A 14,561-nucleotide genomic window follows, 5' to 3' on the forward strand; every position below is an offset into this window, starting at 1 on the left:
AGAATAACTTAAAAATTTAAGTGATATTAATACAAGTAATGAAAAAATTTTAATTATAGTTATTATAATTTTAAAGTTATTTATTAATTAATTGCAATTTTAACAATAAAATGCTACGACGTCATACGTTGACGGATCGTAAAGAGCGTGATCGTAATCGATCATAAATGCGTGATGATCGGAAACGACGAAAACAAGATCAAGAAGAATTATATCTTTATCAAGATGATATTAATTTTAAAATGTATGCAGAAAATTGGTTTGATTTACAAATTAATAAAGATGGGTTTTGTTGTATTTGTCACAAATTTAAAATCAAAAATGAATTGAATATTTTCACAGCGAATAATAACATGGATCCTGGTTTACAACCTGATGTTTTAAAGAAATTAACGTTTAATGAGGAACAATTGAATTAAAAATATTTATCAATAATTGAAGTATAATTTTATTTTAGAAATATCTATTTTATATGATACCATTCGCGAGCCATTACAAAGTTATACTTTTAGTTAGTTATTTGTATATATTGTGTGGTGAGTGACTCTCGGTAGTACCAGTAGATAACTGTGGTGTGGATGCAGTAAACATATCAATGAATAAAGTATATTATCATCTTGTGTAACCCTAACATTCACGTGGGCCATGACGTTTAGTGTATAACGAATGATTAGAGATAAAATTAGTTATTAAGTTTAGTGTAAGAAGTGTTTATTACATATTAAGTGATTTTTATGTATTAATTAAACACCATCAATTAATTTAAATATTGTATATTAATGCAACACCAACAAAATTAATCAACGAACACCATTCATTATTTATTATACTAAACACAAAAGGTGAACAATTTTTATACAAGAAAATGGGCTTAGAATCAATTAAATACAAAGATGGTAAATTAGAAATATTAGATCAACTATTATTACCACTTGAATCGAATTATATTCAAATTAAAGGTGTTGAAGATGGTTGGAAAGCGATTAATAAAATGCAGGTATAATTGATCTTATAAAAATATACATAAATTTTTACCGTCTGTGTTATTTTATATGTAAAATTTATTGAAGGTACGCGGTGCGCCGGCAATTGCAATTGTTGGATGTTTAAGTTTAGCCGTTGAACTTTATAATGAAAAGTTTGATGAGAAAAAAGTGTTACGTCAAGAAATTGAAGGAAAATTAAATTATTTAGTTTCAGCAAGACCAACGGCTGTTAATATGAAAATAGCGGCTGATGATTTACAATTATTAGTTAATAATTTGGAACAAGATAGTAATGTTCAATCTGCTGAGGATATGAAAACAAAGTATGTTTTTTTTATAAATTTCTTTTATTTTCATGTAATATTTAGACCAGATGTCAGAGAGTATGTAATAGAATATTCCACTATTTTTGAAAAAGTACTTCAAAATGTTGATTTTGTTAATAAAAAGCCATCCACCAAAAAGCCAGGAATACTAATGGTCGTTTAGACCTAATTACTGAGAGTCCATCTTATTTTTACACACAAATACACTGAGAAACACAGAAAATAGAAACACTTTCTTTGTCGGGTCAGTGTACATACTAAAATTTCAAGTTAAAAGATGTTAGTACATGGCAATAAAAAAAATCAACGAAAATTGGTTTAGATAAATTACCGTTACTTTCTAATCTAGGTCTTTTTGCACTCACACCTGAGTTGTTACCATGTTTCGCTGCATATTTCACCAACGCATTGAATAAATCTAATTCGGAATCAATTGCTAAATGTTCTTGCGAATAAATCGTTAATAATGTACACAATTCAACATCTTCGAAACTGTTATCGTTCAAAACTTCTTGTGTTTGCATACAAATGATCTAAATAAAAATAAAAAGTTTACAATTTACTTTTTTGGAGTTTATTCCTTAAAAATCGATTTTCGTTTAAGGCGCCCGGCATGAAAAAAATATGAGTAATAAAATCTAGTGATCGGAATGACTTCACATCCTTCACTTTTTAGTGATTCGTGTTATATAACTTGTATACTTATGTGCTGTCAACAAAGAATCTATTGTTTGAAACTGACAATAACTTGACGGACACAGGACACAAATTTGTAACTCACTTACAAATTTCCAACCCTCTAGGAGCTTTAAATGTGCGGAGTACCCTAAAATAGGGTAAACAAGATTATATTTCGTCGTAAAAAGAAGATAACGCTGAGACCCTCACATTTAAAATGGTTGTAGAAACTTTGTGTGTATCAACGTGCCATTATTGTCTAAAGAAATGCTTAATAAGGCTGGATCAAATAATTTTAACTTCTTAATTATTGGAATTCGCAATTAGTTCTGCCTTTATGACGTTTCCTACGCATAAGAGAGATATAAAAGGAGCGGAATTAATGTCAATTTTTTATTAATCTGTTCCGAAATCATAAAGTGAAGACGCGCATGGTAACCAGGATTCCTTCAAAAAGTCTCCCTCTCGCAAAAGGTTTATTATACCGAGCATGACATTTAAAGCCGAGTAACTTCCCGTGCTCGTATAACAATTTCATTCCACTTGCAATTAATTAATTTTGCTCTGGTCTGCTTTTTTGTTCGTAAGATCACTCGCGTTTGTTCGTAATATAATATTACATAGTGAACTTTGTTATCGGTGGCGTGCCCAAAATACTCTTCTAGGCCTTATAGGCAAACTTAGCGATATTCTAGGATGATTTGGAATTGTCCATGCAAATTAGCACATTCAACCGATTCCCACAGTCAGTTAATCTTGATGTCTGATGCGCAGAGGCTTTAAAATAATTGTTTTTGTATCCAACATAAAATCTGTTTACAATCACATTTGAAGTTCCTTGTACATATTCCTACTTCTTTGACAACTGGATCTAAATTATTCATGTTGAGTTCTTTTGATTTAAAAAAATAAAAAAATTAACTGTGATTATTTCTTAAAAATTAGATTTATATCTGTAATAGAAGCTATGCTAGATAAAGACGTAAATGATAATATTGCTATTGGTAATTTTGGTGCAAAAGCGATATTAGATAAAACACCCGGTGATACACTTATCAGAGTTTTAACGCATTGTAATACTGGTTCATTAGCTACAGCTGGCTATGGCACCGCTTTAGGTGTCGTACGATCATTACATAAATTAAAAAAATTAGGTAATTAAAAACTTTTATAATTGTATATACATATATATATATTATTATTTTTTTAAATAAATGGTCCAAGAGTCGAACGTAGTAAACTTTCTGTGATAACTATACTAAAGTCTATTTTTTTTTTACATAGTTTTTTATTGTGCTTAAAAGAAGCGCAAAGTTTTATAAGTTTTGAAAGTGAGCTAGGAATAATGGGTGTTAAAAATTTTACCGCTATGTGTGTTTGTCCGTCTGTCTGTGGCATCGTAGTGCCCGAACGGGTGAATCGATTTTGATTTATTTTGTTTCGTTTGAAAAGTAATTTAATGGAGAGTGTTCTTGATATGTTTCAAGCTCGAGTTTAGGATTCCGTGCCCGGAACAACTAAAAATAGCTAAGATACTCCAAAATCGGTTCAGTTTGGAGAAGGCTCTAAGGAAAAAGTTAATTTAAAGGAAAGTGTTCTTAAATATGTTTCAAGTGCGAGTTTAGGATTTCATATAAAAAAAAAAAAAAAAAAAAAAAAGAATTTTTGGCATAATCCTGTAACTTAGTGTTTTTCAAAGTGTGGGTCGCAACTTTCTGGGAGGTTGCAAAGCTAACTAACAGAGGATCGCGAAAACTCAGTAAAAAGAAATATAGTTCAAAGTTACGATTTTTTCATCAGAAATCTTCGCTATAGATGTCCAGATTTGTAATACGAAAGGTTACGGTGGGACACATATCAGCATCTTCTCAGATAGCTAAGCCACACTTCGAGCCCTTGGGACGTCAAGATTCCAATCGAGAATAGTCTATGAATGCTAGGAAGAACTGAACTGTCTGGGATTAAATAATATAGTCAGGCTGATCTGGATACCGGGCCATTCACTTTGGCATTAAAGGGAGTGAAGCAGCGGACTCATTGGCACGAATGGAATCGTATTAAACGTCACTTTCATCTGAGCCTATCATTCCTATAGCAAGATGTTCCGTAATTGACGAATCAAGGTATGACTACGACGGGTCTATCTTGATTACTGGGCTTTTGAATACTCATAAACGGTGCTCATTTGAAACTCACTAGAACACAGTCGAGAAAGGTGATGGGACTATTGATAATACAGAAAATTTCCTTAGAAATTTAACTCACTTTTAAAATATATAAAACTCCGTAACCTCTTTAAGAACGCATAAAAACTTAAAATAAAATTTGAACTTGAGTATTGTCAAAAATGGTTGACTACGATCGACTCTCCTACTATAATTAATGATCAACAAATGCTCAATGATTTCAAACATTATACATTATTGTTTATATAAAACATTAATTAAGTTGATTATACAAACAATATTCTGCCAAAAAATATATTTGGCAAGATCTTTGTTCTATTGATTATTTAATTATTGTGTTTTCATAAATCTTAGATTAAGTTGTTGCATAGTTTTTATTTGAAAAAAAAAAAAAAAAATCAATTATAGATTCCGGTTTTATTTTAAAAATAACTCTATTTCTAACTTTCAGGAGTGATGGATCCTATTAAATTAAACATTTTTTGTGTGTGTATAATAACAGTGCCAAAAAAAACCTATTTTCGTTTTCATAATTTCATTTTTTATTTTTTGTATGGGGAGGAAATTCAACCTCTTCGCACACTTCCCAATTCCAATAGAGGTATTATTCGTCCATTTGACTTTCGATGGCACTCATAATCGTCCGCAGATATTTTGAAATTAATATCCAAATAAAATTAGGTACGTAGTAGATTAACGCATTTTAATAATGCGAATGCGGACATTTTTTTTAGCACATAGGAAAATCATTTAGATTAATGTTTGATTTAATACGATCTAACACATATCCAGACAGAGGTGTGGGGAAGGGTACATTGTCAGATAGATTCATCCACTTTCCCCTAAACCGCCTAAACGACCACTTAGAATCCCCAGCATTTTTATTCCTGATGGAGTTTAATATTATTTAGTTGGAAAACTTTTCAAAAGAATAGACTGCCAGATAGTGACAGAAAAAAATAAACTATTTTTTACAGTCTACCATTCATTAGGGACATATTTACAGTCACAAACAACAGAAAAAATGACATGCACAACGCATTAATGCATAGTTAAACATTAACATTTGTTTATAAAAAAAAAAGATAAATTTTTTAGTCTACCATTCATTTAAATGAATGGCAACACTTTTCAATACGCTAAAAACTTAACTTAAACGTTATTGGCAGACTGTCTTCTCGTGTACAAATTTTAATATAGCAATATTAGCTAATCAAAAAAGAGAAAGCCGTCTGGCAAATAACTTTTAGTTTATTGAATAGTCTTGTCTTTGATTTAAATGAATGACTAAAAAATTTATCTATTTTTATAAACAAATGTTAATGTTTAACTATGCATTAATGCGTTGTTGAATGGCAGACTGTAAAAAAATTGTTTATTTTTTTCTGTCAATATCTGGCAGTCTAGGAATTTGACTCGCGAAGTGTCTAAGCATGAGGAAATACTGTCTTATCTTCGGTTTGCACCTACTATCCTTATCCGGTTGCATTAAATACACATGTGCGCCTACTTAAACCATTTAAATAAATTGGCAGTAAGCTAAAGCTCGCGAGTAAACGAAAAAGAAATAATTGGAAATTAATAATTAATCGTTATAACTATGCATTGATTATAAATCTACTTTTAGAAAATACCTCGTTTTTTTAATTTTTAATGAGTAAGTTTATTTACTAAAAATTCATTGTAAAATCGATGTTTAATTCTATGACACGGTATAAGGTTGACCTTCACCCATCTGATAACTAAATGAAATGTATATAAATTAAATTTTATTGGTTGTTTAACACGTCTATGATAGCTAGTCTATCGAAAAGTGTTCATGGCTATTTTTGATTAAATTAATTTCGATTATTTTCGTAATTAAATTATCTTCCTTATGATACCAATTTCGATTGGTTAACAGATCGGTGTAGACCTGCTAAAAACCATTATGAAACAAATTAATTAAAATTATTTTAATTAAAAGTAACCATGAACACTTTCCGATAAACAAGCTATCATAAGCGTGTTTATCAAGCAATAAAATTTCGTTAACAATATGTCTAATCTAGTTATCAAATGGGTGAAGGTCGACCTTATACCGTCTTCTCTACTATAAAGAAAATTGATTAGAAATAAAGCATTCAAAATTATTCCTTAGATTATACTTCATCCTTGTTGCACATAAACCTGCCCAAAATTTTACTATCTTTAATTCTATCTTGTTTACGGGAGGCTTAAAACTATTTTTCAAATTATTAGATCAGAAACGTATCAAAAAATTTGGCCCCGGGGGGAATCCGGAGGCAGACGATAGTATGTTGTAAATTAACATATCTCCAAATAGGAAAATTTTTATATTTTCAGAATTTCGATGGTGGGGCATTCGGACCCTGTGACTGGCTACGGATTTCTATCAAATTAGTTCATCTACTAAATCACTAATTTAAATAACCTTTATGTCATTTCAATGTGGATTTTCATTTATTATCGGATATTTTACTTTTCGTTCCCTTTTAAATTATTGGTCAAGAAGTTGTAAGGCCTTCGACCTAATCTTATGTAATCAGTCAAACTGAAATGGTCAGACAGTTTCAAATTTCACCCGAATGAATATAATTAAATATGGAGTACACAAGGGATCAATTTTAGGTCCACTATCATGAATTTTAATATGGAATACGAAAATGAATTATCCTTTGATATTGATACGGAGTGGTTAAAGTGGATCCTTAGCACCTAAATAATGGAATTTCCTGTGCCCTAGATTATTATTTAGTTTTAAGCTTCATGTAAACATAATAATTAGAGCAAATTTTTGTCTAAAAACTGTTATTAGTAATCACATTTATTAGCATGCAATTACACTTAATTGAGAGGACTAATTTTTTGGATCGTTCATGACCGTTGACTTGTTAATAACCTAACATCCTAGTTTATTAAAGTAAAAGTTTTTTCTTCGGCTAATATTGGCGAAAATTTTTTTCAAAATATTCTTAGAAATCGTTACCATTTTTTAGACTACTTTTGTCAGTTTTCGGTTGGTAGTACATGAAGAAAAAAAGGTCATAATGAGCCAAAGAATTGTTCCTCAAACTATCACAACCCTGTATATTGTTTAAATTGCAATTAAATTGTAAATTCGAGTTATATTGACTTATTCCATTGTTTATAAATCATTTTGAATATGTTTTAGAACATGTTTACTGTACTGAAACACGACCATACAATCAAGGTGCACGTTTAACTGCGTACGAATTGGTTCATGATAAGGTTCCATCAACTCTAATTGTTGATAGCATGGTAGCAGCTTTAATGCGAACAAGAAATATAAATGCTGTTGTTGTAGGGGCTGATCGAGTAAGTTTATAATTCAGAAATATTGTGTTTCTATAAAATGGGACATAAACCAAGGGATCTTCTATGCCCTCCTTGAGGACAGCCTGTCACCCGAAGGCGAAACGTTTTCGGATATTCTGTCGAGGCCAGACGCCACTCAGATAGTACACCGCTATTCCGCTGGGATTTCTTCTAAGATTGATCGATCCAAGGTTTCGAACCCAAACATTCTGAACCTGACGCCCTATTGGTTTCTGTAGGTGCAAATAACATATACGGAGGTTTTATTGTCCTCCATACAGGCCCTACAAATAAGTCCCTATAAATGTATTCTTATAGATACAACCTTAACAATCGCCCACGATTCCAAACTCTTTAAATTATTATTGATTAAAATTTTATGATCAGGTTGCAGCAAATGGAGATACTGCCAATAAAATAGGAACGTATCAAATAGCAGTTTTGGCTAGATATCATAATGTACCATTTTATGTTTGTGCGCCGTTTACATCCATTGATTTTAATATTACTAATGGTGATCAAATACCTATTGAAGAGCGTCCGGATCGTGAAATGACTTATGTTGGTGGCCATCGAATAGCAGCTCCAGGTAATTTTTCTCTTCTTAAACCTGAAGATCGGTCGTCATTCGTAAGGCAATCATTACTCTTGTGCAGTTGACCGTTCTACAGGGTTAAAATACAGTTCGCATTAACTTTATCAGATTTATGATAGATCTCAAAGGTTTCTGTGAAGTTCTTTGTTATTACGTTTCGATTAATATTTGGTTTTTTTTTAGGAATAAATTGTTGGAATCCATCTTTTGATGTAACGCCAGCAAAATTAATAACTGCTGTAGTTACAGAACGAGGTATTTTTGCACCTTGTGATTTATTAAGCCAAAAAGATACTATAATTTCGACTGCCAACTAAATAATTATTTTGATTTTTAAATTTATATAAAAAAAATGAAAAAAATAAATAAAGATTCCATTCGAACAATTTTAATTGTTGTTTTTGTTAACCGCATAATTAAATATGTAGTACCTAATTCCGGCAATTTTTTTTTTTTTATAGTTCACTGTAAGTGCCTTTCTCCAGGGGGCTTTTTGGACAACATTTCATGTACAGTAGAATTGCCTATCTATTTATGTAATAAATTATAATCTGTGATCCCAACTCTGTTTCTTACTATTTTGTTCATTTGATGATTGAATGGATCAAATCGTAAAATTAATACGATTTATAGAGCTTTTTCGAGGTTTAAGAAATTAACATAAAATAAGTACTAAAAAAAGTTTATTCAATAAATTAAATTACACCATTATTAATTTTCTTGAAAATATAAATATTAGTAAAAATCTTAAACAGTAAATTGTTTCATTAAATTTAATTATAAAGATATAATATGGCACTTAGAAAAATAGAATACAGTAGAATCTCACTATTTGATCGAGGACGGTCTAGAGCTTAATCGAAATTTTCGAATTACGGATAGCTTTGAATTCTATATTATTGTAGAAACCAAAATTTCTTGACCAAATGTTAAACTACTAAATAGTCCGATGTACGACCTTATTTATTTCGTGCTTAAGTTACGTCAGCAAAGCCGTCTTTAATCTTTTAGAGGCCCTGGACATATAAGAATAACCATGCCCTCTTGTAAACCTTTTCTTGTAAAACTTCAATTTTCTATGTCTGTGATTACGTCATTACTGACATACAGAAAAGAGGCAGACTTCGACCAAAAGAGTTTTTTCGAATGAGGAAGTCGCCGTGTCAATAAATAATTAAATACCGTTTCGTGTAAAATGGTGAATTAATTAACAAGCAACTGGATCGGTTTTAAGGGACACTAAGGAGGTTTTGAGGCCTCCATCGTTCGTAGGGCTCTGGACAAGTTCCCAGTGTCCAGTGGAAAGAGGAACTTGACGATACGGCGTTAACTATGAAAGAAATTTTATAATACGTAAATAAGTAAAAAAAAGTATAATACGTCATGTTTCTTTCATAGTTATCGATACGGCGTTAACTACAATTACCCAGAGAGTCCAGTGGAAAAGAGGGGCTTGAACGCCGATACTTCACAGTGTTCTTATACGCGCTTTAAAAATAATCAATTCAACCGAGACAGTTTTTTTTGGCTGAAGAACTCGCCGTGTCAACAAATAATTAAGTACCGATCGTATAAAGTGAGTAATTAATGAACAAGTAACTGGATTGATTTTGGCAAGCTATAGTGTCGTCCAAATTGATTATTTGTCGTCGTTAAATTGCTCGTAATACGCGTCCTCGAATGCGATTTAATAAGATAATCTACTGTATTGTCATGAATTTTTTGATAAATAAGGCATGCGGCATCGTGTTAGTTTTAACTTAATTAAATAATAGAATTTCGAATATTTCGCTCGTAAATTGGTTTATAACTTTGTAATAATATCGAGGCGTGTTCCCGTAACATTGTTGGTAAGGCACTTAAAGCTCTTGTTTCAATCTTCTTACGTATTGTACCATGTTTATAAATTCGTTCAGCTTCATTCCTTTGGTCTGTTGTTATGGGTCTATCATCCAAATGGATTAATTTTGGAAACAGAGATATTATGAATAATCTGAAAAGAAAATTGAAAAATGGATTAATTTTTATAGGCCTATGCGCAGAAATCATCAAAGAAGGGAGATGGATGGGGATGTTCGTTATAATCGCGATGAAGGATGAAAGAGTCTCATGGTAGAGGAATCGGCAAATTGAGGGATTCGAATAAACAAATTGAGAAGGATGCATGCAGTTCAATCTTAAAGAAGAAACTTCCTTCGATACCAAATCATACCTGTATTGAAGATAATCGTAAAACGATCCACCATTTAAGTAGGAAGGTGCAGCCGGATTACCCATCAATGATAAATGTTTTAAATTTGGGCATGAAAGTTGAAGTTTGCGTGCCCATGGATAAAGCTGTTGAATCTACACGAATAAAAAAAAATTAAGATTGTTTTGAATTCTGTTTTGCTTTAATTGTTTTTACCATACCTTGCAATGATTTAGCCATAATAATTCCAATTGTGGCATGTGTGGAAATACGGTTTCCGATGTAATTTCATTATGATCTGCGACTAATGATGATAGATATTTGAATTCGCAGAGAAAATCAACATTACTGCAACAAATGAAAGTGAATCATTTGAATTTGGTTGAATATAAAATGTTTGGGAGAGAAAGGAGTTTTTTGGCCAGTTAGCAAAGTGGCAATGGAATTTTTCGAAGCCTGTAGCTTATGCCAAGAATTCGGCGACTATCAACGAAAGAGAAGAATATACAAACTTAGAAGAATATAGAAACGTGAAAAATTTGTTCAGAGAAGATCAAGTTTCTAGATTTTTAAAGTTTCTGGTAGAGCTTGCTACTCGGTATAATATGGGATAATAAAACAGAACTCGAAATACTATTTGGGAATTGAAAATGTTGTTTTGATATCTTACCTGATTTCATTATGACTAATATCCAAACTATGTACAGCAAGTGCAAAGCGATCAATTAACGGTTGTGGAATTGTTTTTAATTTTTCATAGGCCAAAGTTAAACGTTTATCTTCATCCGAACTGTACATATAAACTTCATTATTATCTGTCGAACCATGTTTATATGACCGTTGCTCTACAAACAAAAATTGATTATTTTAAAAAAAAATTTGATACAAAATGAGACAGCATATCGTGGTCTCATTTTGAGTATTATGATCGTTGACAAATCGAATTTCTTACAATGTTCAATTGAACCCAACTAAAATTATATAAAACCAATAAAAGAAACATAAAACTAATATTTAATAAGTTTGGGGCTAGAAACATCGAAAATGAGGGCTTTTTTTGAAGGCAAATCGGGGCTTTCGCCTATTGCAGACTCCTGGCCCAGAGCGCCTAATGGGAAAGGGAGGCATGATAATAGGTGTGTCAATAACGCTGTTGTTTGGCTAATTCAACCCTAAATTTACTCTAGAGGAACTGTAGTATTTTTTGTAGCCTTCGTGAAAAATTAATATGGCTGTCAAGATTTTCGATTTACGAACAACTTTCAGCGAAAAAAATCCAAGTAAAAAAAGACGAAAATAATGCAGAAATTCAGGTAACAGGATAGAGTAAAATAACGTTTCTCGGAAGAGTTTGTCGGTAATGTATAAATAGGCAGATAATGGTGAAACATTTCAGGACATAACAGCTTAGTTTTTATGTCTCAATTTCACAAAAATGTATTTTATTTCAAATTTAATGTGTTCATTTTTTAAATCAAACAATATAAAAAAAAATTAAAAAATCATTTTGGAGGTGCCGGGTATCGATCCCGGTACCTCTCGCATGCTAAGCGAGCGCTCTACCATCTGAGCTACACCCCCTTGATGATACCATCTATAAATTTCAGAAAATAATTTAGACAGAAATGACTAAAAAGACAATCTCGTTAACTCTGAAAAAGAATCTATAAAAGATAGTAAAAATTTCATTGCTTATTTAGAATGCAAATATTTGCCCCGGGTTTTAGAATGAATTTTACCATAAACGCTCAAACTCGATGTCAATCGTCAGCATGAAAATACACCTTTATATTTCCAGGAATTTTTTGAGAAAATTCACTAAGACTACACAAGTTTTTGTTAAACACTTTGATTTTATTAGAATTTCTATTATTATTTTTAGTTCGAACGAATTTCGATAAAAACTATAAAAAAACATACCTAAAAATACTAAAGTTCCCAATGACGTCATATCGAAAATTTCTGTTTCATCAGCAAGCTCATCTTCTAATGGTATCAACGATGAGATTTGTGCATCGATTATTTGAAAATCTTCACTGTATTCCAATCTAGAACAATAAATTTAGTCAAAATATTTTTAAATTCGAATTAACTTGTTTTAATAAAGCATACAAATCGTCACAAGCGTCTTTAGCGTATTCGATGTTCATTTTTAGGTAATTATGTCAAATTTGTCGGTGAAAACTTGGAATTTATTTAATTTTAATTCCAGAGAACATTTATAATCACTAATCAAGTTTTTTTTAATACGCATACTTATTGTCTTTATCAGTTTTAATTTTTTGATAATGAATTTTTCAATTTGTGATATAATATATTTAATGTCAATATAATTGATTATTTATGTATTTATTTATGTTTTTAATTTTGATAAGAAATCATGATGTTTCCTAATTAAATAATACCTACTTCCTAGAAAATTTTTTGATGGATTCATCAATTTCGATTAAAGTAAGGTCAGAATAAGTTCATAAGTACAATTAATACAGATTACAGAATTAAAAAAAAAGGATGTTATATAAGTTTGACCAGTTTGACCGGTATGTGTGTGTGTGTGTCTGTCTGTGGCATCGTAGCGCCTAAACGGATGAATCTATTTTGATTTTTTTTGTTTCTCTTGAAAAGTAATTTAATGGAGAGTGTTCTTAGCTATATTTCAAGTGCGAGTTTAGGGTTTCGCACTCGAAAAAAATTAAAATAATGGCGAGTATCTTCAAAATTGGTTCAGTTTGGAAAAGGCTTTAAGGAAAAATATATCAAGGTATATTTAAGTTTAATCCCAAGTTTGTAATGCTTAAAAATATTGATACTACGAACAAATTTTTGGTATTGGTTGTGTGCGTAGTCATGGTAGGGACAATAAAATCGATGCCAGCGCTTCCAGTGAAAAATTTTGGCGTTAAAGGAGGCTGTTATGACTAATTTGCAATTCTTTACATGTTAATGTTATAGAAAATGTCAAATTAAAATTCTTGAAAAACAATTGATTAAACTTAATGCATTAAAACTTGTGAAAATAAGAAATCAAATTGCACAAATATTATATTTCAAATGTAAATTATCATAATTATTTATTTAAATTTGTGAGACAATAATATTAAATTTTCAATGTATGTCATAAATGCAATCCATACAATTACATATGCATCCATACAATTCTATAATTAAAGTAGTGTACCGTTACCATGGAAACGCCTCCATTAAAACTCACACACGGTGCGAATAGGTGTTCATTAAAAGTAATGGATATGATCAAAGTGTAACTCTTAGATCATATTATTTTTCACTTTGTTGCCAATTCCACTTAGTATATTTTCAAAGATAAAAAACGCAAACTTTAACAGCTCAAATCTCATAATTATAAATTTAACACCTTATAAAGGGCATTAATGAGAATGTATATACACGCGTGTACACGTTTTAAAGATGATTTTTTTTTTGGAACATCTTTAAAAAGAAATACATAAAAAATTTTTTTATAGATATAATTACAATAATATTATTAATAAGGAGAATAAATCAACTTTAATATATTCTAAAAAAAATTCTCTTAATAATTATAGTTTATTGGAATATTAAATTTAGCCTTGAATATTTCTATTATAGAAATTCTCCGAATAATTATTTTATTTAGAATTACATTGTTTTTTTTAAATTTTAATAAAACAATTTTATTTTTACAATTAATTTTTTTTAAGGAAATATTTGGAAACTTAAGAAATAGTTTTAGAATAAAACGGCACACTATAAAAGAGACCTAATTTTTGTAAAACCGATAAATTCGTTAGTAAAAAAATCCAGAAAAACTTAATATTTTTGACCCTTTTCAATTACAATTCATTTATCGAAATAATGATACAGTTTCATAATTTCATAACAAAATGAAATAATGGGAAAAGGGCCAACAATTTTATAAAAATTCGAAAATTTCGTGAAAGAATTGCCGCTTAATAAATAAACAAAAGAAAATCTAATTATGTTTATGGTAATATTCAAAAATTTCTTACCCTTTTTAAGTTGTAAGTATTTACAAATCTAGGTAATGATAAAAGTTTTATAATTTTTATAACAAAATGAAACACAATCTGTCAAATAAGACAGGTAAATCTCAACTAAAAGGTAAATAAAAATTCACTTACACATTAAAAAAACTGTGCTCGATTACCGAGTATTACCAGTTTTACAAGTTGCGTGCCCACTGCACTGTATAAAAAAGGTCTCTGAACGGTTGATTTCACATAAAAATAAACCTACATGCAA

General features: G+C 30.4%; 2 protein-coding genes and 1 non-coding gene across 5 annotated transcripts; 1 reads left to right on the plus strand and 2 right to left on the minus strand.

The window, feature by feature from the left end:
• The first annotated feature begins 632 nt into the window (after positions 1-632).
• LOC123300928 (methylthioribose-1-phosphate isomerase) lies at positions 633-8,460 on the plus strand. The gene is made up of 6 exons (XM_044883612.1): positions 633-997; positions 1,071-1,309; positions 2,936-3,144; positions 7,352-7,515; positions 7,903-8,104; positions 8,294-8,460. The coding sequence occupies exons 1-6, from the start codon at positions 866-868 to the stop codon at positions 8,425-8,427; spliced, it is 1,080 nt and encodes a 359-aa protein (XP_044739547.1). The 5' UTR covers positions 633-865; the 3' UTR covers positions 8,428-8,460.
• An 839-nt stretch (positions 8,461-9,299) lies between these two features.
• LOC123304914 (leucine-rich melanocyte differentiation-associated protein-like) lies at positions 9,300-14,530 on the minus strand. 3 transcript variants are annotated; one of them, XM_044886466.1, is made up of 6 exons: positions 14,441-14,530; positions 12,222-12,349; positions 10,972-11,146; positions 10,523-10,649; positions 10,323-10,456; positions 9,300-10,103 (listed from the first exon to the last, which is right to left on the minus strand). In XM_044886466.1, the coding sequence occupies exons 2-6, from the start codon at positions 12,250-12,252 to the stop codon at positions 9,875-9,877; spliced, it is 696 nt and encodes a 231-aa protein (XP_044742401.1). In that variant the 5' UTR covers positions 12,253-12,349; positions 14,441-14,530; the 3' UTR covers positions 9,300-9,874. The 3 variants fall into 3 exon arrangements, with proteins under 3 accessions (XP_044742401.1, XP_044742400.1, XP_044742399.1); XM_044886465.1 differs by lacking the exon at positions 14,441-14,530 and adding an exon at positions 14,309-14,410; XM_044886464.1 differs by lacking the exon at positions 14,441-14,530 and adding an exon at positions 12,414-12,522.
• Trnaa-agc lies at positions 11,810-11,882 on the minus strand. The gene has a single exon. It is a non-coding gene; the product is annotated as a tRNA-Ala (tRNA).
• Positions 14,531-14,561: the final 31 nt, after the last annotated feature.

This window comes from Chrysoperla carnea, chromosome 1 (assembly GCF_905475395.1).
Source record: "Chrysoperla carnea chromosome 1, inChrCarn1.1, whole genome shotgun sequence".
NCBI lineage: Eukaryota > Metazoa > Arthropoda > Insecta > Neuroptera > Chrysopidae > Chrysoperla > Chrysoperla carnea.

Bases quoted from the DNA above. Each gene is read 5' to 3' on its own strand.
- LOC123304914 (XM_044886464.1), bottom strand. From the start codon at position 12,451: ATGAACATCGAATACGCTAAAGACGCTTGTGACGATTT. The intron at 11,147-12,221 runs GTATGTTTTTTT...TTTTGTTTGTAG, and splicing joins GGGAACTTTAGTATTTTTAG to AGCAACGGTCATATAAACAT. The intron at 10,457-10,522 runs GTATGGTAAAAA...TTATTCGTGTAG, and splicing joins TATGGCTAAATCATTGCAAG to ATTCAACAGCTTTATCCATG.
- LOC123300928 (XM_044883612.1), top strand. From the start codon at position 866: ATGGGCTTAGAATCAATTAAATACAAAGATGGTAAATTAGAAATATTA. The intron at 7,516-7,902 runs GTAAGTTTATAA...TTTTATGATCAG, and splicing joins TTGTTGTAGGGGCTGATCGA to GTTGCAGCAAATGGAGATAC. The intron at 8,105-8,293 runs GTAATTTTTCTC...GTTTTTTTTTAG, and splicing joins CCATCGAATAGCAGCTCCAG to GAATAAATTGTTGGAATCCA.